General features: G+C 47.2%; 1 protein-coding gene and 1 pseudogene across 4 annotated transcripts in view; both read left to right on the forward strand.

Moving 5' to 3' along the window:
- The first annotated feature begins 4186 nt into the window (after positions 1 to 4186).
- The window catches only part of ARFGAP3 (ADP ribosylation factor GTPase activating protein 3), a 63491-nt gene continuing 42827 nt past the window's right edge, over positions 4187 to 24850 (forward strand). For 2 of the 4 annotated variants that reach the window (XM_025399032.1, XM_025399033.1), the window contains exons 1-3: positions 4192 to 4461; positions 14629 to 14747; positions 22074 to 22146. In XM_025399032.1, coding sequence (XP_025254817.1) covers positions 4393 to 4461; positions 14629 to 14747; positions 22074 to 22146 — 261 coding nt within the window. In that variant the 5' untranslated portion in view covers positions 4192 to 4392. Of the gene's footprint in view, positions 4462 to 14628; positions 14748 to 22073; positions 22147 to 24850 lie in introns of all 4 variants that reach the window. The other 2 variants (XM_025399031.1, XM_025399034.1) reach the window with 2 other exon arrangements.
- On the forward strand, positions 7675 to 8173 carry LOC112632674 (annotated as a pseudogene).

Consider the following 24850-nt stretch of genomic DNA (forward strand, 5'->3'; position numbering starts at 1 on the left):
GGATGCTGAAGCGTGGGGCTTTCTCAACATTCCCACCATCCTCATGGCAAACCCCGGGATCGTAGAGGGATTCTGCTTCTCTCTCTCCTCCTTTTTTGCATTTGAATTTGGATTACTGGGTTTTGTTTCTACCCTTCCCCTGGCAGCAATGGATCTTTGCCCATTCCCTGAGACAGAGGGAATTTACTGCTTTTGCTTGCTTGCTTTCTTTTTTTCTTTCTCTCTCTCTCTCTTTTTTTTTTTTAGCGGCGAGTCTCCCTCTGTTGCCCAGGCTGGAGTGCACTGGCTTGATCCTGGCTCACCGCAGCCTTTGCCTCCCAGGTTCAAGCAATTCTCCTGCCTCAGCCCCCAAGTAGCTGGGACTATAGGTGTGCGCCACCACACCCAGCTAATTTTGTGTTTTTAGTAGAGACAGAGTTTCACCATGTTGACCAGGCTGGTCTCCAATTCCTGGCCTCAGATGATCTGCCTGCCTTGGCCTCCCAAAGTGCTGGGATTACAGCCATGAGCCACCGCACCTGGCCTGCTTTTTTAGAAGAGAAGGGTCCAGAGGAAGCAGGTGGGGTCTGCGCCTGTTCCTGAGCAGCTAGATGCCTACCCCACAGAAAGGTCTCTCTCCAGGCTCTTTGCCAGTCCCCATCTTCCAGTACGGTTGCTGGTGGAGGTTTATTAAAAAGGGCTTATGAATGAGTGTGAACTCCCTTTGTATCTGAGGCCCCCAGCTAGTCCAAACTCACATGCCAACCTATACTTGGCCTTTAAGACTTAATTAAAATTATAGCAGATTTCCTGTTGCCAACTAGGTTGGCAGTAATCTCTTTCTCCTGTGCTCTGCCAAAGGTGAAGGCGTTCTTGTGTTCTGTCTTTGGAGAGGCTTCTCTTGTCTCTCTCTCTTTGGCATTGAGGTTACTTGGTTGCCTTGCAACCTCGGCTTTCTGATGGGCTCAGCAGAAGTTACAATTTGGTAGATTATCCAGCTTTTCTCATTATAATATTGGGAGTGATAGCCTTTGTAGCTTTCTACATTCTAAGCCCATTCCACAAATCTTTACTGAATGCATACTATGTGCCAGGCATTCTAGGTGCTGGGGATAAGGAAGTAGAAAAAACAGGCTGAGCACAGTGGCTCACACCTGTAATCCCAGCACACTAGGAGGCCAAGGTGGGTGGATCACTTGAAGGAGTTTGAGACCAGCCTGACCAACGTGGTAAAACCCGTCTCTACTAAAAATACAAAAATTAGCCAGGTGTGGCGGCAGGCGCCTGTAGTTCCAGCTACTCAGGAGACTGAGGCAGGATAAGTGCTTGAATCCAAAAGGCAGAGGTTGCAGTGAGCTGAGATTGCGCCACTGCACTCCAGCCTGGGTGACAAAGCAAGACTGTCTCAAAAAAAAAAAAAAAAAGTAGAAAAAATAGATCTGATTTCAAGAAATTTATATTCAATTGAGGAGAGGCAGATACAAATAGATAGAATATTATATTTTATAATATTAGATGCTAATAAGTTCTATGAAGAACACTTAAGCAACGGACAGATAAGACAACTATAGTGTATTGGCCAGGTGCGATGGCCCATGCCTGTAATCCCAGCTCTTTGGGAGGCCAAGGTGGGCACACTATCTGAGGTCAGGAGTTCGAGACCAGTCTGGACAACATGGTGAAACTCCATCTCTACTAAAAATACAAAAATTAGCCAAGTGTGGTGGCATGCGCCTGTAATCCCAGCTATTCGGGAGGATGAGGCAGGAGAATTGCTTGAATCCAGGAGGCAGAGGTTGCAGTGAGCCAGGATCACACCACTGCACTCCAGTGAGACTCCTTCTCAAAAAACAAAAAAAAGTAGAAAACACAGATTTGATTTCTATATATATATATTTTTTGTTTGTTTGTTTGTTTTTGTTTTTGAGACAGAGTCTTGCTCTGTCGCCTAGGCTGGAGTGCAGTGGTGTGTTCTCAGCCCACTGCAACCTCTGCCTCTCAGGTTCAAGTGATTCTCTTGCTTCAGCCTCCTGAGTACTTGGGATTACAGGTGCCCACCACCACGCCTGGCTAATTTTTGTATTTTTAGTAGAGACGGGGTTTCACCATGTTGGTCAGGCTGGTCTCGAACTCCGGACCTCATAATCCACCCACCTCGACTTCCCAAAGTGCTGGGATTACAAGTGTGAGGCACTACACCTGGCCAGAAGTATGTATTCAATTGAGAGCGAGATACAGAGAGATAGAATATTATATAGTATAGTATTAGATGCTAAATTCTATGAAGAACACTTAAGCAACCATCGTGTATAAATGGTACCTCCTACCCCTTCCTCCCCTATTCATGCAGATACTGTCTATAATTTACTGCTTTTTTTTTCTCCTCTCCTCAGGGATCTCTATGGCGGAGAACGGGCTAGACTGCCCTACTCTGTTAATAGAACTTAGTAAGATTTCAGCTCCAAGTAGTAAATGGGACCGTCATTCCCATTCCCATCAGGAAGGATAGGACTGCTGCTCATAAACATGCCAGGTATTCTGTATAAGGCCAAACTAGGACCTGGTGGACACAAAGCACAGGTATTATACTTCGACTCAATACAGGAAGAACTTTCAAACCGTCAGAGCTGCCTGCAAAAGTAATGTCCTTTTCTGGAAGGTAATCGACTTCCCTTTCTTGGAAAAGTTGCAGCTTTTGGTTTATAAGTTACATTGTTTGCAAGCTCCCAACTGCCCCTGAGGGTATCTAAGCAGAAGGGTGGAGTGTACATTTCCTGACTTCTAACAGTAGAAAGGCTCCACCAAAGGCTCTTCAGGACAGCCCTAGGAAGCTGCTTGCCTGTGCTACTCAGCACTGATTCTTTAATTTCTTCGTACAGATGAATAAACCATGCTTTATTTTATTTTATTTTTTTGAGACAGGGTCTTGCTCTGTCGCCCATGCTGGAGTGCAGTGGCGTGATCTTGGCTCACTGCAGCCTCGATCTTCTGGGCTAAAGCGATCCTCCCACCTCAGCCTCCCCAGTAGCTAGGACTACAGGCCCATGCCAGCATGCCCAGCTAATTTTTGCATTTTTTTGTAGAGACGGGGTTTCACCATATTGCCCAATCTGGTCTTGAACGCCTGAGCTAAAGTGATCCTCCCACCTCAGCCTCCCAAAGTGCTGGGATCATAGGCATGAGCCACTGAGCCTACAAATAAACCATGCTTTAGGGAAGGTAAGTGTCTTGACCAAGGCCACAGAGCTAGGAAGCAGCTGGCTGAACTGGGATCGAGGCCAAAGTACTGTCTTTGATGCCAAAACCTGCTATCCTTCCTCACTATCACCCAACCTCTTCCCAGTGGCTCCACACCCATTGTGGTGACAGAGGCACCTTCTGTTGAGTGTAAACTCTTCTGGCCGGAATTGTTTCCGTGAGTAGGGTGCAGCCCCGAGGGCTGGGGTTAAAAGTCAAGCTTCTCATCTGGACTCATTAGTTCTGACTGAGCACTTCTGCCTCAACCCGCACCGCTACCTCTCCATGAACGTGACACAAAAACCCTTGGTTTCAGAAAGCCAGTTTCCAGGCAAAGAAAGCTTTCCACCCAGGGCCTGGAGTGAGCTGAGGGCAAGAACAAAGAGAGTCAGGCGCGGTGGCTCACGTCTGTAATCCCAGCACTTTGGAAGGCCGAGGTGGGTGAATCACCTGAAGTCAGGAGTTAGAGACCAGCCTGGGCAACATGGCGAAACCCCCGTCTCTACTAAAAATACAAAAATTAGCCGGGCGTGGTGGTGGGCGCCTGTAATCCTAGCTACTGGGGAGGCTGAGGCAGGAGAATTGCTTCAACCCGGGAGGCGGAGGTTGCAGGGAGCCGCAATCGCGCCACTGCACTCCAGCCTGGGGGACAGAGCGAGGCTCCGTCTCAAAAAAAAAAAAAAAAAAGGAAGGCGACCAGCTAACGTCCGGCGTCAAGGCGCGCAAGCCCTCCATCCGTCTCGTGCCAAAAGATGGTGCGTGGGCCCCTTCCCCTGCCTCTGATATTTCCATGGAAGCAGCCGGTTAGGCGAAATGGCGATCGGCCAGACTAAAGGTTGGCGGATCCTATGGCAGTGCGCGTGGCAGCCAGCCACACCCGGAACCGGCTTCGCCCAGCGCTAGGGGCGTGGATCCGCGCCGCGAATGGCGCGTGAGCCTCCTGCGCACGCGCGTGCAGCGTCCGGGGTCCGGCTGAAGCGAGGGCGGGGAGGGAAAGCGAGCGGCGCCTGCGCCCCGGCGGTGAGCGGGCCCAGTCGTGGGCGGGGCTTGGGGCGGAGCCTGACCGTCACGCGCAGCGCCGCCCCCGCGGCCTCGTCGCTCTTGCTGAGGCGGCAACCGCTCTTCGTTGGTCCTTACCGGTTGGCTGGGCCAGCAGTGCCCGGCTCTCAGCTGACGATGGGGGACCCCAGCAAACAGGACATCTTGACCATCTTCAAGCGCCTCCGCTCGGTGCCCACTAACAAGGTAGCGGCCGTGAGCGAGTGCGGGCCTGCCTGCCATCCTTGCGGGAACCGGCGGGCGGCCCCTGCGGGCGCCAGTGGCCGTGGCGTGGGAGGCGGGGCCGGCGCGGCCTGTGACACGTCGCACTGTGGGGCCGCGGCAGCCTGGCCGGGACGGGGCGGGCGGGCCCGGGCAGCTGGGAGGCCCGAGCGGGAGACCGGAGTGCGGGGGTCCTCACGCGGGCCAGGGAGCGTTCCCGGGGCGGCGGCGCGGGCACACCCCCCAGCGAGCTCTTGGCGGGGGGGGCGAGCACCGGGGGCTCTGAGCGGGGGCGGGGTCTTCCTGGGGGCGCTGCGAGGAGGGGGCTCCCGGCTCAGAAACCCCGGCTGCTGGCGCCGGATGCGGGGAAATCGCGGCTTCCCCGGCGCCACCCTGGAGCTCGACCCCGCCTGTTGGAGCCGGCTAGACTCTTCGGGCCTTGCGGTGCCTGCCTCAGTTTCTCTTCTGATAAAGCTGCCGAGTAGTCTCCGCTCTGGCTTCCAGCTTTTGTCGCTTTGGCCAGGGAGGTTCACCACAGCCTCCTCCCTCCCCTGGGCTCTCTTTGGAGATGGGGGTTTTCTTTTTTTTTTTTTTGTCTCCAGAGACTGCTCTCTCCCTGGAACTTTTACAGCTTTGCGCAGCTGGCTGGAGGTGTTGGGGTGACGCAGGGGGCTAAGGTGACAAGTCGGGTCGGAGAGGGACCTGGAGAGTGCAAAGGGCTGTTGCGTCAGCGTGGACTCTCCCCGCCCCTCCGGTGACACGAGTTTTGTCTGGTCCCCACTGTCACTTCCGAAGGGAACAGCTGTTACTGAGCATGGTCCTGAACCTCAACATGCTGGCATAGAAAGTGTTATAAGTGTTTCTGTTGGTTTTAAGTCTTGATGGTACAGGGGAGCCCATATTTTTTCCAGCCTAGGTGAGGAAGGAAACAGTTTATTGGGGGTGATGTCTGATGGATGTGGGAAAGTTAAGAGAAAGGCTCCAGGAATTCTCCAGTGTCCATTTCTTCATTGTTTTCTTGATTTTCACATTTTTATTTATTTATTTTTTTACAGACAGGGTCTCACCCCGTCACCCAGGCTGAAGTGAAGTGAAGTGTCTTGATCCTAGTTCACTGCAGCCTTGACCTACCCAGCCCAAGCCATCCTTTCTTCCCAGCCTCCTGATGAGGCTGAGACCCCAGGGCTGCACCACCATGCCCAGCTAATTTTTATTATTAATTAATTTATTTATTTTTGTAGAGACAGGGTCTTGGTATGTTGCCCAGGCTGGTCTCAAATTCCTGGGCTCAAGCAGTCCTCCTGCCTCCCCCTGCCTTGGCCTCCCAGAGTGCTAGGATTATAGGCATGAGCCACCATACTGGCCTTAATTTTCTTTCTTTCTTTATTTTTTTAATGTTTTAATTTTAATTTTTTTGAGACAGAGCCTTGCTCTGTCGCTTAGGCTGGAGTGCAGTGGTGCGATCTCAGCTCACTGCAACCTCTGCCTCCTGGGTTCAAGCAGTTCAGCCGCAGCCTCCTGAGTCACCAGAATTACAGGCATCCACCACTACACCCAGCTACTTTTTGTATTTTTAGTAGAGACGAGGTTTCACCATGTCGGCCAGTCTGGTCTCAAACTCCTGGCCTCAAGTGATCCACCCGCCTTGGCCTCCTAAAGTGCTGGGATTACAGGCGTGAGCCACCGTGCCCAGCCTTGGTTTTTAAATTTATATTGATGTGTTTATGAAGAGTGGGTCCTGTATAACTAGACAAGATTAGGATCTGCGGTTAGCAATGTGTAAACGATATATTTTTTGTCACCTTTATCTCAGAAACATCAACATGTATTCTCTTTGATTTAATTCAAAGATAATTTTAAATAAGAAGTCAATGTCTTTATATCAAGAGGCTTTTGAGAGACAGGCTTGTATGGTCCAAACTGCTACTTTCTAGGTATGTCACCCTTGGACAGGTTACTTGACCACTTTGTCCCTTTTTTCCTCATCTGAAAATGGGGCATGAACTGGACCTAAATCAGAGGGTGATTGTGAAGATTAAATGGAATAATCCAAGGAAAACACTTAAGGGTAGGAACTGCATATAATAGTCTTCAATAAATGGCAACTGTTTTTATTATGAAGAACACACCTATGAAAAAGTTTATATTCTGTAATAAGATTAATAAAAGCAGTGATCAGAAATGTTTTCTGGTAATGTTTTCCAGTAATGTGCTATATTTCTTGGTTGAGACCTTGTATTTGATCACTGGTTTGAAACCCTTACCTAAAAGACAACAATAGCGTTTTAAAATTGGGGTTATAAAAGAGAACTCTAAGATACATGAGCCGAGAGAGGTAATCAAAGAAAAACAAGTTGGCTTACTTTTAGAATGTGGTATCCAATTTCTTCCTCTCATGTGTGATGACTTACTCTGGATGAAAGGTCATGAGGGTCAATTTTCTTTTTCTTTTTTCTTTTTTTTTTTTGAGACAGTCTAGCTTTGTTGTCCAGTCTGGAGTGCCATGGTGCCATCTTGGCACACTGCAACCTCCTCCTCCCAGGTTCAAGAGATTCTCTTGCATCAGCCTCCTGAGTAGCTGGGACCACAGGCGTGTGCCATCAAGCATGGCTAATTTTTGTATTTTTAGTAGAAATGGAGTTTCACCATATTGGCCAGGCTGGCCTCAAAGTCCTGACCTCAAGTGATCCACCTATCTCAGCCTCCAAAGTGTTGTGATTACAGGCGTGAGCCACTGTACCTGGCCAAGGGTCAATTTTCTAGTTTGTGAAATCCTTCTTTGTTGCTATACCATTCCTTACTTTTATATAGATTGGGTTATTCATTCAACAAGTATTCCTCAAGCCCCTATGGTATGCTGGGCACTGTGTATAGCATTAAAGGTATGTACACTGATGGTATGTTCCTGTCCTCTGGGAGCTTACAGTCTAGTGGATGGATGAAGGGCAGATGCAGGACAGCAGGTGGTGTGTTTTCTGCTCTGAAGCACAGTGTGGTGGAGTGGGAAGAGTGGCTCGGGGAACAGACTGTGTGGGATCCAGTCCCCACTGTGGACATTTCCACTAAGGAATTACTAAGAAGTGGCCACTTCTTATCTGTCATACTTAATTAAGTAATTCCTTAGTTTTCTCTAAAATGGAGATCAAGATTTACTGCCGCCATCCCACGCCCGGAAGGACTCCTCATGCTCTCTGCAGCATGGTGCTTCTGTCGCTTATAGAACAACTTGCCTTTGATGATTTTCAAGGGAGTTGTGCTGTGAGGTAGCAGAAGTATCCAGGAAGCAGGATGCCAGTGCCTCAAGGAAAAAATGGTCCTTTTCGGCAATGTGTTCGGTACTGGGGGCTTGGCCCTTGTGTATTACCTCATACAAAAGACTTTTCCAGGGCTTCGTGTTACCAGTTGGCATTGGAGCAGGTGCATAGCCATCCCAAGGCACAGGGTGCTCTGGGCCCTCTTCTCAACATTCACTATCTCAAACTCACCAACAAGCACAACTTCGTGGACATTGCTGATGCCAAGTTGAAGATTCTAGCTCTGGATCCAAGTCAGAGAGCCGTCTCCACATCAGCTCATCCAGAAGTGCACCTTTCAGAGGTGGCACCTTGATGAGGTCTTCCTAGAGCCCAAGGATTGCCAGCAGATTCCTGTGTTCAAGCTCAGTGGGGAGAATGGTGAAGAAGTGAAAAAGAAGTAGAGACGATCCGAAAGACCCAGTTTTCTTCTAGTCCGGCCTTCCCTCATCTCCACCATGTGCCCACCAGGGGTGATGGCTCATCTGAGTGACAGACACTCCCTTAAGCCAATTTTCCGGCCACCAGTGGGATGATTGTACATGCTGACATATGGTAATTTTGGTATAATTCTAACTTGGGCACAACGAATGCTATTGTCATTTTTAAACTGAATCAGAAAGAAACTCTTATTGTAAGATAATTTATGTGAAAGTTCTTTGTGTAAGAAAGCACATGATAAAAAGAATCAGAATTAAGAAAATGTTCTTTGATTTAAAAAACAAATAGGCCAGGCGCGGTGGCTCACGCCTGTAATCCCAACACCTTGGGAGGCTGAGGTGGGTGGATCACCAGAGGTCAGGAGTTCAAGACCAACCTGGCCAACATGATGAAACCCCTTCTCTACAAAAATACAAAAATTAGCTGGGCATGATGGCAAGTGCCTGTAATCCCAGCTATTTGGGAGGCTGAGGCAGGAGAATCGCTTGAACCCAGGAGGCAGAAGTTGCAGTGAGCCAGATCACACCACTGCACTCCAGCCTGGGCGACAGAGAGCAACTCCATCTCACACACACACACAAATAAAATAAAATAAAATAAAATAAAAATAAAAAATAAATAAAATGGAGATGAAGACTAGCTACATAATTTGTAAAATGTACAAAATGAAAATGCAGGGCCCTTGTTTGAACAGTATTAAGAGTTTCGGGCCGGGCGCGGTGGCTCAAGCCTGTAATCCCAGCACTTTGGGAGGCCAAGACGGGTGGATCACGAGGTCAGGAGATCGAGACCATCCTGGCTAACACGGTGAAACCCCGTCTCTACTAAAAAATACAAAAAAACTAGCCAGGCGAGGTGGCGGGCGCCTGTAGTCCCAGCTACTCGGGAGGCTGAGGCAGGAGAATGGTGTAAACCTGGGAGGCAGAGCTTGCAGTGAGCTGAGATTTGGCCACTGTACTCTAGCCTGGGCAACAGAGCAAGACTCCGTCTCAAAAAAAAAAAAAAAGTTTCCACCAATACAGTCGCTCACTCCTATAATCCTAGCACTTTGGGAGGCTGAGGTGGGTGGATCATTTGAGCTCAGGAGTTCGAGACCAGCCTGGGCAACATGGTGAAACCCTGTCTCTACTAAAAATACAAAAAATTAGCTGGGCGTGGTGACATGTGCCTGTAATCCCAACTAATCGGGAGGCTGAAACAGGAGAGTTGCTTGAACCCAGGAGGCGGAGGTTGCAGTGAACCAAGATCATGCTACTGCACTCAAGCCTGGGCGACAGAGCAAGACCCTATCTAAAAAAAATAATAATAATTTCAAGATGAGGCTGGGTGCGGTGGCACCTGTATTCCGAGCACTTTGGGAGGCCAAGGTGGATGAATAGCTTGAGCTCAGAAGTTTGACACCAGCCTGAGCAACATGGTGAAATCCCATCTCTACCAAAAAAAATAAAATTAGCCATGCATGGTGGCGCAAGCCTGTGGTCCCAGCTGCTCAGGAGGCTGAGGTGGGAGGATTGCCTGAGCTCAGGAGGCAGAGGTTGAAGTGAGTCGAGATCATACCATATACTCTAGCATGGGTAACAGCGTGAGACCCTGTCTCAAAAAAGAAAAAAAAAAAAAAGAATTTCAAGATGAGACAGCAGAGCATTAAGCCAATTACACGCTCTTTTCTTCTAAGTGTGGGGCCCTCTGCGACTGCATAGATCACACACATGACCAGGAAGCTGGCCCCGATGGGGATGACAATAGTACCTTCTACTAGTAACCCTACTAACGAAAGCGTTGTTAGGAAGATGAAACTGGCTAAAGTGCCAACAATAGTGCCTGACTTAAACACTCAGTGTTAGCTGTTACTATTTGTATACTAATTATTCTCATCATTAGGCAAAACAAATTGTCAGTCAAAAGCTATTTCTTATTCATCACCATAAGAACTGATGTTCTGCTTCAAAAGCCACATCTTGACTTTGGTTTGGGATTGCATATCAAATCAAAGCACAGTCCCTGCTTCCAAAGCATAGCCTCCTGGTATAGCAGGAGGATCAAGGCAGCATTTATGGGAGCCAGACCTGTATTTCTCACCACTTCTGACCTCCACATGTCCCAGTCTCCACTTGTTAGCTCCTCTACCCCTACAAACTGCTCCACCATGTGCATTTGCATTTAGTGAGCACCTGTGTTGTGCCAGGCATGGTGCCAAGTTCAAGTGAATAAGGTAGACGTGGCCCCTCCTCATGGGGCTACATTTTAGCAATCCTTTAGCTTAGGTGATGGGTCAGGAGGATGCCAAAGCTGCCTCCCTCATTAGGAACCTCACTGCTCTCTTCTTGTAGCCAGTCTGGTGACCACCTTAGAAGTGATTCTCAAACTTGGCCCGCTCTGGGCTGTGTACCCAAAATCTCTGCCATCACCTCTACCAAAAACCCTTTGCATCCTGTCCTTGCTTACTAGGAAACAATCTTGTAACCAGTTGTCTTGCCCACTGGACTGCTAGACTGTGGGCTCCATGTGGGCAGACTTCCTGAACCATGCTGGTATGTCCACTTGGTATGTGCCAGGTACACTTGACAGTAAGTGCACAGCAACTGGTAGTTGAGTGACTAGGTGAGAAATTACAAACAGCCTGATGGGGAAGAACAGCATCTTTTGGCAGAGTCTGTCGTGTTGTTTGATGCCCCATAGAAGAGGGTTCCCCTAATGGCCATCACCACAGGGCATTTGAATTTGCGTGTCTTCCCCACTTCTCAGTGAGCTCTTTAAAGACTGGCACCAGTAGGGGTTCCGCTAGTATTTGCGCTGCTACTTTTTCATACCTCATCAACTGCCACATGTCTGACATACAGCAGGTAGTCAGTAAACACCGAAGTGAATCCCCTGGCCTCTTTTTGTGTCAGTTGTCACTCCACCCCCATTATTCAGTGTGCCATCAGTGTGAGCATATCGTGGTGAGGGGCTTTAGAAAACCCACTCGTAGGCCGGGCGCGGTGGCTCAAGCCTGTAATCACAGCATTTTGGGAGGCCGAGACGGGCGGATCACAAGGTCAGGAGATCGAGACCATCCTGGCTAACCCGGTGAAACCCCGTCTCTACTAAAAAATACAAAAAACTAGCCGGACGAAGTGGCGGGCGCCTGTAGTCCCAGCTACTTGGGAGGCTGAGGCAGGAGAATGGTGTAAACCCGGGAGGCGGAGCTTGCAGTGAGCTGAGATCCGGCCACTGCACTCCAGCCTGGGCGACAGAGCGAGGCTCTGTCTCAAAAAAAAAGAAAACCCACTCGTGTTTCTTCTCTTGTATTGCCCTCAAAAGACCAGAAGCCAGATCTTGCTTGATAATGATAGGTTGGACAGCCTTCACATAAGTGGTTCTGCCTATAAATTATCTTTTTTTACATTTTTTAATTTTTTAAATTTTTTATAGCAAGGTCTCACTGTTGCTGAGGCTGGAGTGCAGTGGAGTGATCTCAGCTCATTGCATCCTCTGCCTCCCAGGCTCAAGCGATCCTCTCACCTCAAACTCCTGAGTAGCTGGGACTACAGGCGTGTTCCACCACGCTGGCTAATTTTTTTTTGTTTTTTTGGTAGAGGTAGGGTTTCGCCACGTTGCCCAGGCTGGTCTCAAACTCCTGAACTCAAGCAATCTACCTGCCTTGGCCTCCAAAGTGCTAGGATTACAGGTGTCAGCCACTGCACCCAGCCTATATATCTAATTATGTAGTACATTTCTTTTTTTTTCCTGCGGAAAGATTAAAAACAATTCTATTGGAGGATTTTTTTTTCCTATTCTGAGTTTAATGAGTTATAAATACTACTTTCCACAGCAAGCACTGTGTATTTTATGGGCCCAGCACACTTCCCATGTGTGACTCTGCTAGTTAGCACTGTGTATTTTAAAGTACTTTTATGCTCCTGTTGGTGAAGAATGTTGGGCTTCAGTGTCAGTGTTGAAGGGGCGAGTAATAATTTTTGAGCTGGCAATAAGTTTTTAAAGTTTTTCTTTTGATTAACAAATATTTACTGAATGCTTACCATACCATGGGTAAGCCTGTTTTTCAGACTGTGTGTGAGATTTAAAAGTACACAGCTATTCAGCAAACACTTATTGTGCATTTACCATGTGCAGGTTCTGTGCTAGTAGACAGGAAAACAAGGTGACATGACGGGCCGGATGTGGTGGCTCACACCTGTAATCCTAGCATTTTGGGAGGCCGAGAGGGCCCAAATTGCTTGAGCCTAGGAGTTCAAGACCAGCTTAGGCAATACAGCAAGACCCCTGTCTCTACAAAAGAAAAAAAAAATTAGCTGGGCGTGGTGGCGTACACTTGTCCTAACTGCTTAGGAGGCTGAGGTGGGAGGATGGCTCAAGCTCAAGAGTTCGAGACTGCAGTGAGCTAGGACCGTGCCCCTGCACTCCAGTCTAGGTGACAGAGCCAAGAAAAGCCATAAAGCAGCAAAGTAGGACCATGCCACTGCACTCCAGCCTAGGTGACAGAGCCAGGAAAAGCCATAAAGCAGCAAACTAGGACCATGCCACTGCATTCCCGCCTAAGTGAGAGCCAGACCTTGTCTCTTTAAAAAAAAAAAAAAAACAAAAACCATAAAGATTGGCGAAAGGGAAAGATTTTACCCCTGTAAGAGCTCTCAGGGCCCTCAGTGGGCAGGGGACATAGTCCTCGGTTATGAACATGCATCTAAGGGTTACCAAAGTGACCTGGACAGAGTGAGGTGGTGGAGGTAGAGAAGGGCACAGCATTTCATAAAGGAATCTCTCTTTCTATTAGTTATCTATTGCTGCGTATCAGATCGCCCCCAGCTTAGTATATAAAACAACAGATAGTTCTGAGGGTCAGGAATTTGGGTGACTTAGCTGGCTGCTTCTGACCCAGGGTCTTTCATGAGGCTGCAGTCAAGCTGTTGGCCAGGGCTGAGGTCATCTGGGAGCTTACATGGTGGTTGCAGGCCTCCTCTCCTCGCTGGCAGTTGGACCGAGGGCCTCAGTTCCTCAGCACTTCACCCTCTCCACAGAGCTAGCTGAGTGTCCTCAAGACATGGCACCTGGCTTCCCCTAGAGCTCCTGATCCAAGGTGGGGAGGGAGCAGGGGGAGAGAAAAAGAGAGTGGGGGAGAGAAGAAAAAGCCATAGTGTCATTTGTAACCCAGTCTCAAAAATGACATGGTCATTTCTGCCATACACACACACAGACACACAGATCACCTTGGTAAAGTGAGGATGGAGATTATACAGGACGTGAATACCAGGAGGTGGGTTTCATTGGGGCCATCTTGGAGTCTGGCTGCCACAACTTCTTCCTCAGGCTGGGGAGAGAAGAAATATGTGCAACAGCCTACCATCTGGTATAGCCAGTGCCAGGAAGGATGGTAGAGCTAGAGTGTTCCCAGGCAGGGCTGTTCCCTCACTAGCATTCCTTTACATGACTGGTAGGATCCCTGCTGAAGCCTCAAGGATAAGGCATGTTTGAGATGGTACACAAACCTAAATTCTCTTCACTATGTATAGTGTGCGTTTTTAAAATATATACATGATAGGCCAGGCGGGGTGGCTCACGCCTGTAATCCCAGCACTTTGGGAGGCCGAGGTGGGCAGATCATGAGGTCAGTAGATTGAGACTATCCTGGCTAACACGGTGAAACTCCGTATCTACTAAATATACAAAAAATTAGCCGGTTGTGATGGCGGGCGCCTGTAGTCTTAGCTACTCAGGAGGCTGAGGCAGGAGAATGGCATGAACCTGGGAGGCAGAGGTTGCAGTGAGTCGAAATCGTGCTGCTGCACTCCAGCCTGGGCGACAGAGCGAGACTCCATCTCAAAAAAATAAATAAATAAATAAATAAATAAAAATATATATAATAATCTGTAATATACTATATAAATCTTAAATTGGGCACAGTGGCTCATGCCTGTAATCCCAGCACTATGGGAGGCCGAGGCTGTCAGATCACCTGAGGTCAGAAGTTGGAGACCAGCCTGGCCAACATGGTAAAACCCCATCTCTACTGAAAATACTAAATTAGTCGGGTATAGTGGTGCGAGCCTGTAGTTCCAGCTACTCCGGAGGCTGAGGCAGGAGAATCAATTGAACCCAGAAAGCAGAGGTTATGGTGAGCCGAGATCGCACCACTGCACTCCAGCCTGGGTGACAGAGCGAGACTCTGTCTCAAAATAAAAAAATACATAATATAGTAATTAACTACTAATTTATAATTAATATAATTATATATAATAAAAGAACATGAAATATGAGGCCTTTTAAAAAAACCTAGATGAGATACTTTCTAATATTACAATCCCAAAGTTTATATTATAAAGGTTAAGCAGTTTTCAAGCTAAGTCATTTACTGTATCTTATAGGATAATTTATTTGGCTAACATAAATTAGTAACTGAATTTAGCTTTTTTTTTTTCAGGTGTGTTTTGATTGTGGTGCCAAAAATCCCAGCTGGGCGAGCATAACCTATGGAGTGTTCCTTTGCATTGATTGCTCCGGGTCCCACCGGTCACTTGGTGTTCACTTGAGTTTTATTCGGTAAGTGAATCTTCTCTCATTGGGGTGAAAGTGATTACATTGTTATATGGGTGTTTTTTTTCCCCTTTTTTCTTTTCTTTTTTTGAGACAGGGTCTTGCCTTGTCACCTGTCACCTTTGCTGCAGTAGTGCCATCATAGCTCACTGGGCTCAGGCGAACTCAGCCTCTACAAAAAAAATAAAAAATGTTGTGGTGTGATGATGTATAACTGTAGTCCTGATTACTCGGGAGGCTGAAGTGGGAGGATCACTTAAGCCCAGGAGTCAAGGCTGCCGTGAACTATGATCATGCTGCCGCATTCCAGCCTGGGCGACAGAGTGAGACCCTGTCTCTTAAAAAAAAAAGAAAAGAAAGAAATTTGATTTTCAGTGTTGCCATACGATATTAAAAGGTGAGGCCTTTTTTTTTTTTTTTTTTTTTTTTTGAGACGGAGTCTTGCTCTGTCGCCCAGGCTGGAGTGCAGTGGTGCGATCTCCGCTCACTGCCAGTTCCGCCTCCTGGGTTCACGCCATTCTCCTGGCTCAGCCTCCTGAGTAGCTGGGACTGCAGGCACCCGCCACCATGCCCGGCTAGTTTTTGTGTATTTTTAGTAGAGACGGGGTTTCACCATGTTTGCCAGGATGGTCTCGATCTCCTGACCTCGTGATCCGCCCGTCTCGGCCTCCCAAAGTGCTGGGTTTACAGGCGTGAGCCACCGTGCCCGGCCAAAGTGAGGCCTTTAAGAAGTGATTGAGCCCTCATGGATGGATTAATCCATTCCTGGATTAATGGGCTATCATGTGAGCGGCTTTATAGGAAGAGGAAGAGAGACCTGAGCTAGCATGCTCAGCGTTCTCACTAGTTGATGGCCTGTGCTGCCTCTGGACTCTGCAGAGTCCAGCCAGCAAGAAGGTTCTCACCGGGCCGGGCGCGGTGGCTCATGCCTGTAATCCCAGCACTTTGGGAGGCTGAGGCGGGTGGATCACGAGGTCAGGAGATCCAGACCATCCTGGCTAACATGGTGAAACCCCGTCTCTACTAAAAATACAAAAAATTAGCCGGGCGTGGTGGCGGGCGCCTGTAGTCCCAGCTACTTGGGAGGCTGAGGCGGGAGAATGACGCAAACCCGGGAGGCGGAGCTTGCAGTGAGCCGAGATCGCGCCACTGCACTCCAGCCTGGGTGACAGAGCGAGACTCCGTCTCAAAAAAAAGAAGGTTCTCACCAGATGTAGCCCCTTGACCTTGGACTTCTCAGCCTCCTTAACTGTAAGAAATCAACTTCTTTTCTTTATAAATTACCCAGTTTCAGGAATTGTGTTACAAGCAATGGAAAACCAATTTATGACAATTTATCTTCTAATAATTCAGCAGTACGAAGTACCGACCCATGGGAGAAGGGGAATCAGGTACTGTGGGTCTGTCCTATGTCCACCAAAGTGGAGAGTTTATGTCAATGATGAGACACTCTCCTTGCATCAGGGCTTCACTTCCAGCGTAATCTTACAGCTCTGGCTTCCAAGGACACTAATATCACAAAGCCTGAGTGAATGATTTTTAGTGGCAGTTTCAAATGTATATAACATGAAGGTCTTTTTTCTCGTTTTATCTGAAGACTTGGGTTGCATTGGCCCCTGTGGTGAGTAAACCATCTTCTACTTCTGATACTTTACAGCAATAGCCCATATGGGGCCTATGCAAAGCGTCAGAAGACACCACCTTTGGACAGACAGTCTGATGGGATAACCCCACAGGCCAGTGGGAGGCAGGACTATTTGTGAAGTGAAATAAATTGAAATAATAAAAGAAATAATGGAAAGATCCCCAGGGCTTGGAAGCCAAGCAAGGCCTGCATGTCAGCTGCCACAGGCCCTTGCCGGGACAGCTTCTGCAGGGCACCCTCAAACAGCCATGGCTTAGTCATTGCTGCCTTCCCCAGACAATCCAGAGATTTCCCTACTGCATCTTTTCTAGGGAAGGAACCAGTTAGGCTGCCCATTTGGAATTGTGGCAAGCAATCTTATATTATGACTTAAGGAATATTGAAATATTGATACAACGTGATTATTAAGAAGGAGCATATGTTCCTATAAGATAAAATCTATTTTAATTCTTTGTTTGTTTGTTTGTTTGTTTGAGACGGAGTCTCACTCTGTCGCCCAGGCTGGAGTGCAGTGGCCCGATCTCAGCTCACTGCAACCTCTGCTTTCCGGACTCAAGTGATTCTCCTGCCTCAGCCTCCTGAGTAGCTGGGATTACAGGCATGTGCCACCACGTCCGGCTAATTTTTGTATTTTCAGTAGAGACAAGAGTTTCTCCATGTTGGCCAAGTTGGTCTTGAACTCCTGACCTCAGGTGATCCGCCCACCTCAGCCTCCCAAAGTTCTGGGATTACCCCGGCTGAAGCTTGTTTTTAGTGTACTTTGTTTTCCAGATTGATCATTACCAGTTAACTTATGGTAACCTTCCCTGCCCAGAGCAGGTGAAGACTAGACTCCAATACCTAGTCGCTTCTCTTCCTTCTGTCTTTACTGGGTTCTTTCCCTCCTTCTTTCTGCTAAGTCTCGCCCATTATAATCTGGCTCTCCTTCTTCCTCATCACTTAAGAATACTTCTGAGGCCAGGCGCGGTGGCTCAAGCCTGTAATCCCAGCACTTTGAGAGGCCGAGACGGGCGGATCACAGGGTCAGGAGATCGAGACCACCCTGGCTAACACGGTGAAACCCCGTCTCTACTAAAAAATACAAAAAACTAGCCGGGGGAGGTGGCGGGCGCCTGTAGTCCCAGCTACTCGGGAGGCTGAGGCGGGAGAATGGTGTAAACCCGGGAGGCGGAGCTTGCAGTGAGCTGAGATCCGGCCACTGCACTCCAGCCTGGGGGACAGAGCAAGACTCCGTCTCCAAAAAAAAAAAAAAAAAAAAAAGAATACTTCTGGTTTAAGCCATTCCAGGAAATTGGGTGGTTTTATGATGTGTTCCTCCCTGAGGCAAGGACTGAGCTAGAGCCTGAGGGTGGTACAGCAGGATCTGTTTGGGCCATTGCAGGTTTAATCACTGACCTTTTAAAAGTCAGATAAGGCCGGGCGCGGTGGCTCAAGCCTGTAATCCCAGCACTTTGGGAGGCCGAGACGGGCGGATCACGAGGTCAGGAGATCGAGACCATCCTGGCTAATACGGTGAAACCCCGTCTCTACTAAAAAATACAAAAAACTAGCCGGGCGAAGTGGCGGGTGCCTGTAGTCCCAGCTACTCGGGAGGCTGAGGCAGGAGAATGGCGTGAACCCGAGAGGAGGAGCTTGCAGTGAGCTGAGATCCGGCCACTGCACTCCAGCCTGGGTGACAGAGTGAGACTCCGTCCCAAAAAAAAAAAAAAAAAAAAAGTTAGATAAATAGAACTGTATGAATCACAATGCTTGTAAATGATTCAAAAACAACAATTAAAATTCATGATACAATCTTAGGGCAGGAGTCTAGGATTTGGGCAAGAGAAAGTCAAGGATGAGAAGGTAATGAGTATGGTTTTTGTTATTTTTAAGGCAGAAAAGAGCTATTCTTTAAATTTTTTATTCCTAAAAAAATTAGGGGGCCGGACACAGTGGCTCCCACGTGTAATCCCAGCACTTTGGGAGGCCAAGGTGGAAGGATCACTTGAGATTAGGATTTTTTTTTGTTTTTTTTATTTGCTTGTTTATTTTGTTTTTTATCTTTTTCTTGTAGACAGCCTCATTCTGTCGCCCAGGCTGGAGTGCAATGGTACGATCTCAGCTCGTTGCAGTCTCCACCTCCTGGGTTCAAGTGATTCTCCTGCCTCAGCCTCCTGAGTAGCTGGGATTACAGGTGTGCGCCACCACACTCAGCTAATTTTTGTATTCTTAGTAGAGACGGGGTTTCACCATGTTGGCCAGGCTGGTCATGGACTCCTGACGTCATGTGATCCACCCGCCTCAGCCTCCCAAAGTGCTGGGATTACAGGCATGAGCCACAGCACCTGGCCGAGCCTGGGGGTTTGAGGCTGTAGTGAGCTATGATCTTACTACTTCACTTCAGTCTAGGTGACAGAACAAAGACCCTGACTCAATAAAATAAAATAAATAAAAAATAAAAAAACACCACTAGCTAACTGGGAAAAAATCCAAGCAGTCCCAAAATATGAAGTGTCTCCTCTAGAATACTTTCCCCCTCTTCTTCCCCTCCCACTGCCAGACACACATACACACACACATACACACACTGCTTCCTGTGTAGCATGGGTGGTGTGCATGTTTAAGTGAAGTTTTTTTTCTTTAACTAGAATTTCAAGTCAATAAATTTACAGAGGAAAAATAATTTATAAGTTACGGCTTTTGCCAAGCAAAAGGGGGAAGGCAGATTAAGAATATATGGAGAGGGCAAGCTGCATTGGTTGCTGACTGCTCCCACAGTGGACCTGATTGAACTGACCTCTGCCCCTTTTCACCTCCATTGCTGGGATCTCCATGTTTCAGGCTGCTCTTCCCCTCTAGCTCGGTTTCTTCTCAAATTTGCCGTTATGTATTTCATGAGCTTATTAAAGGTGAGTGGGATCCCTGCATCTATCTCGTTGGCATGGGGTTAGGGACAGGCTTAAATACAACGTAAATAAGAAGATGGACTGCAAAGTTATGCATCAGAGTTGGAAACTAAGTCCTGTGCCCACTTCTGGTTGGAAAATTAGGGCAAGTTTAAAAGAGGTAACGTTTGCGATGAACTTAGAAGGTTTGGTGAGGTTTTGATAATGGAGACAAGGCTGGGCATGGTGGCTTGCGCCTGTAATCCCAGCACTTGGGAGGCCGAGGTAGGAAGATAGTTTGAGCCCAGGAGTTTAAGACCAGCCTGGGCAACATAGTGAGACCTCATCTCTACAACAACAAAAAAAGATAATGGAGACAAGGGAGGGAATATTGAGGTCAGTGCTCGGACCTTCAGATATAGAAGTAGGAAAAAGCGAAATGCCTCGTAGTAAGTTTTTGTATGCATAGGAAAATAAAGAGAAGTAAGGGTTAAAGGAGAGGATCTGTGTCATAGTGTGGAGCTCTTTAGCTGCTGGGCTGGGAACTAATACTTCACTCCTGAGGCCCTGGAGGGGTGAGGCATGCAGGGAGGCTGACTCAGCCTGGGCAGAGCAGGAGACAACGTCAGGAAGAGGTGAGGACCCAGGCTGAGGATACAGGAGCTGGGATGCGGTGGGGCAGGGCGGTGGGGGAGGGCAAATCTGAGCTGTCCTTTCCTGGCCTTGGGTGTGTGTTCCTTACCTCTGAATGTCTTACTTTCCTTCTCTTGAAAGTGAGGGTAAGAATACTAGGACCTGCCATATAGGGTGTTGGCAGGAGTGAGCAAGAGAGTCCCATAAAGCCTGGCACATGGTGAGCCCTAGAACACGTTGATGATGACCAGGGCAGAATCTGGGCTCCTGCTCGGTGGACACTGGGGAGAATCTTTTTATGATGTTAGTGTAGAAAGGGTCTTTAGTAGAGACGCTCTGTCACCCAGGCTGGAGTGCAGTGGTGTGATCTTGGCTTACTGCAACCTCTGTCTCCCAGGTTCATGACCTTATAGAGTTAATCAAACAAATTATAAACAAAGGGCTGCTGGGAAGTAGTTACTGAGCTTGTCTATAAGTAAAACTCTAGATTAATAGTGGTATGCACTTTGGGAGGCTGAAATGAGGGGATTGCTTGAGGCTAGCAGTTCGAGACTAGCCTGGCCAACATGGCGAAACCCCGTCTCTACTAAAATTATGAAAATTAGCCAGGTGTGGTTCCGCACGCCTCTATTCCCAGCTACCTCTGGAGGCTGGGGCACAAGAATTGCTTGAATCCAGAAGGCAGAGGTTACAATGAGCTGAAATCGCATCACTGCACTCTAGCCTGGGCGACAGAGACTCTGTGTCAAAAAAAATAAAAGGTATGGTTCACTGGGCATGGTGGCTCACACCTGTAATCCCAACACTGAGAGGCTGAGGTGGGAGGATTGCTTGAGCTCAGAAGTTCTAGACAAGCTTGGGCAACACAAGACCCTATCTCTATTAAAAAACAACAAAGAACAAACAAACAAAAAAGGCCGGACACGGTGGCTCATGCCTGTAATCACAGTACTTTGGGAGGCCAAGGCAACTGGATCACCTAAGGTCGGGAGTTCAAGACCAACCTGACCAACATGGAAAAACCCTGTCTCTGCTAAAAATACACAAATTAACCAGGCGTGGTGACACATGCCTGTTATCCCAGCTACTTGGGAGGCTGAGGCAAGAGAATCGCTTGAACCCAGGAGGTGGAGGTTGCAGTGAGCCAAGATCGCACCATTGTACTCCAGCCTGAGCAACAAGAGCAAAACTCCGTCTCAAAAAAAAAAAAAAGCCAGGGATGGTGGCTACCATCTACTTGGGAGGCTGAGACAGGAGGATTTCTTGAGCAATCCTGGTTGAGGCTGCAGTGAGCTGTGATCACACTACTACATTCCTGGGTGACGGAGTGAGACCCTGTCTCAAAAAGAAAGAAAGAAATTAGTAAATATAAGGGCAGCACAAAGGAAAGTTTTGGTGCACCTAAAGCTTCTTTTCTTTTTTCCTTGCCCGTTTTGTAAAAGGTATTGTACGTATACCCATTCTAAAATATCCACATTCCTTTACAGTTAGTGTAAGGCAAGCTATTACTGAATAACAGCCTCTGCTTTTTGCTCATTTCTGTGGATTCAGTATAAAGATTCTAACATTGTTGCTTTACAGTCGACCCCTTGGTGAATGTGCATTATTGAAGCTATACTCAATGCCTTGTTTCAGATTTGATCTTACAGTGGAGAGAATTCAGGCATAAGGTGTGGCAGGGGCAGGAAGTGCTTGTAGCTTTCACTTCAGGAGCATGAAATCTTGTGTTTTCTCCTCTCCCTGCCGGTCGTGATGTTGGGTAGGTCTCTTCTACCTTGTGATGAGAGAATGAGCATCCTCCAAGCTTCTGGTAGGGATCAAACTGGACAAGTAGATCACCGACATGAAAACATCCAAACAGTGCATCTGTTTCGAGTAGAGACGCATTAACAAATTTTAAATCATACCCAATCAAGGATAGGAGGCAAAGGGTTGGTGTTGTTCCAGCAGCCTGCTGACACTTGTCATGTCCCCGTGCCCTGCATTCCAGCAAGGACGAGAGGAGCCAGGGGTTGCTCGCACCAGCCATCATCCACTCTGGAGTCCTGGCATCCCAAAAGTGTGGGTCCTTGTTGACACAAACTTAGAATTCTTTAGGATCCTAAAAAGGAAACCTTGTTCTCAAAAGCTCACTGATTTTGATCCTGGGGATAAAAAATATTAACGTTTAGTAATATTCTTTCCATTTAGATCTACAGAGTTGGATTCTAACTGGTCATGGTTTCAGTTGCGATGCATGCAAGTTGGAGGAAACACTAATGCAGTAAGTTCATCTCAAACTCATCATTTTCCTTCTTGTTTAAATATTTGTTATGCTATAATAGTAAAGAAGCTCAGGCTAGGTGCAGTGGCTCACGCCTGTAATCTCAGCCGTTTGGGAGACTGAGATGGAGGATCACTGGAGCCCAGGAGTTCAAGACCACCCTGTGCAACATGGCAAGACCCTCTATTTATAAAAAACAAATAGGTCGGGCGCAGTGGTTCACGCCTGTAACCCCAACACTTTGGGAGGCTGAGGTGGGCGGATCACTTGAGGTCAGGAGTTCGAGACCAGCCTGGCCAACATGGAGGAACCCCGTCTCCACTAAAAAAAAAAAAAAAAAATTACAAAAATTAGCCAGGCATGGTGGTGCACACCTGTAATCCCAGCTACTCGGGAGGCTGAGACGGGAGAATTGCATGAACCTGGGAGGCAGAGGTTGCAGTGAGCCGAGATCAGACCACTGCACTCTAGCCTGGGTGACAGAGCAAGACTCCACCCCAAAAAACAAACAAAAAGAGTTCAATACTTGTAAGTTTGGGAGGCCCTATGAGATGAAGCAGAGAGCCTGATGGGTTTTGGAGTTGGACAGACCCAGTTGACTTGTTTATTGAAAAATCTGTTAAACACCTAATAAAATGGAAACGTTGGCTAGGTGCTGGGGATACAGTGACAGACAAGACAAACAGATCCCCAACTGGGCACAGTGGCTCATGCTTGTCATCCTAGAACTTTGGGAGGCTGAGGCAGGCAGATCACCTTGAGCCCATGAATATAAGACCAGCCTGGACAACATGGCAAAAGCCCGTTTCTACAAAAAATACAAAAATTAGGAAAGCATGGTGGTGCATACCTGTAGTCCCAGCTACTCAGGAGGCTGAGGTGGGAGGATCTCTTGAGCCTGGGAGGTAAGAGATTGCAGTGAGCTGAGATGGTGCCATTGTGCTCCAGCCTGGGTGATAGAGTGAGACCTTGTCTCAAAATACTACGTAAAAATAACCAAGATCCCCTCTTATAGACAGAGGCAGTCAGAGAGTGATCAAAGAAATATGTTCACAGGAAAATAACAGGGAGTGATAAGTGCTTTAAGAAAATTAAAACAGGAAGCAAGGGTACAGAGAAACTGGAGGCTTCTTTATGACAATAGTTTTTTAATAACTGGGGTGACTTTTGTGGTTAGGATGGAATGCTTGTATTTGAATTAATATTTAACTTCGTAACTATAAATTACAAAACCCGTTCTTTTTTTTGTTGAGATGGAGTCTGGCTCTGTTGCCTAACCTGGAGTGCAGTGGCACTGTTTTGGCTCGCTGCAACCTCCACCTCCCGGGTTCAAAAGATTCTCTTGCCTCAGCCTCCTGAGTAGCTGGACTACAGGCGCACGTCACCACACCTGGGTTTTTTGGTATTTTTAGGAGAGACAGGGTTTCACCATGTTGGCCAGGCTGGTCTCGAACTCCTGACCTCAAGTGATCCGCCTGCCCTGGCCTCCCAAAGTGCTGGAATTACAGGCGTGAACCACCGCGCCTGGCCAAAAAACCCATTCTTCACGTCTTTAAATATAGCAAATATTGTGTGTTAATTTCTAAACACAAATATAAATATTGTGTGTTAAGTTCTGTGAAAAAACAACCTTAAAATATTAAATTAATTTATAATTTTAAAAGAACTGATTTCCTTAACCTCATTTACAAACCTAATTAAGGATTTTCAAACATTGTAAACTTTATTTACAAATTCAGCATATTTGATTATCTCAAACACTGAACTGGCAGCCTCACAAATCTAGCCAGCCAAATCTTGCACAGCACTGGTAGCCTATTTATCAGGACAAAATGGTGTAGATTGAGTAAATGGAATTCCTTTAGGTGTTTCTTATATGCTAAAGTATAAGAAATCAAATTTGTATGCATTTCAAATAAAAATTATGACCAGGCATGGTGACTCATGCCGGGAATCCAAACACTTTGGGAGGCTGAGGCAAGAGGATCGCTTGAGCCCAGGAGTGTAAGACCAGTCTGGGCAACTTAGTGAGACCTCATCTGTACAAAAGACTTAAAAATTAGCAAGGCATAGTGGAACCTGCCTATAGCCTCAGCTACTCAGGAGGCTGAGGTGGGAGGATCACTTGAACCCAGGAGTTCCAGGCTGCAGTGAGCTGTGATTATGCCATTGCACTCCAGCCTGGGTGACAGAACAAGACCCTGTCTCAAAAAGAAAAAAAAAATATATATATATATATGTATATATATGTGTGTGTGTGTGTGTGTGTATCAAATAAAGTCAGAAGTCTATAATAGCAGTTACAAAAATGCTAGTTTCTCAATCTTTTTTCTTCATTGTCCCTAAGCATAAAAATCAATTAATTAATTTTCCATTTAAATTGGATCCGACGTTTCCCTAATGAGATAAATTAAATACTAAGGAATACAGTTTTGTCAGGTAGAGGTGATCTTTGGAAGGCCATAAACCATTGTAATAACTAAGATTTTTTTTTTCACTTTTCAATAAACAATTTTTGCCCCTCTTAATTAAAAATATATCCCTAGCCAGACATGGTGGCTGACACCTGTAATCCCAGAACTTTGGGAGGCCGAGGCGGGAGGACCACTTGAGCTCATGAGTTGAAGACCAGCCTGGACAACAAAGTCTAAAAAAAAAAAATTTTAATTAGCCAGGCATAGTGGTGCATGCCTGTAGTCCCAGC

This window comes from Theropithecus gelada, chromosome 10 (assembly GCF_003255815.1).
Source record: "Theropithecus gelada isolate Dixy chromosome 10, Tgel_1.0, whole genome shotgun sequence".
Lineage (NCBI taxonomy): Eukaryota > Metazoa > Chordata > Mammalia > Primates > Cercopithecidae > Theropithecus > Theropithecus gelada.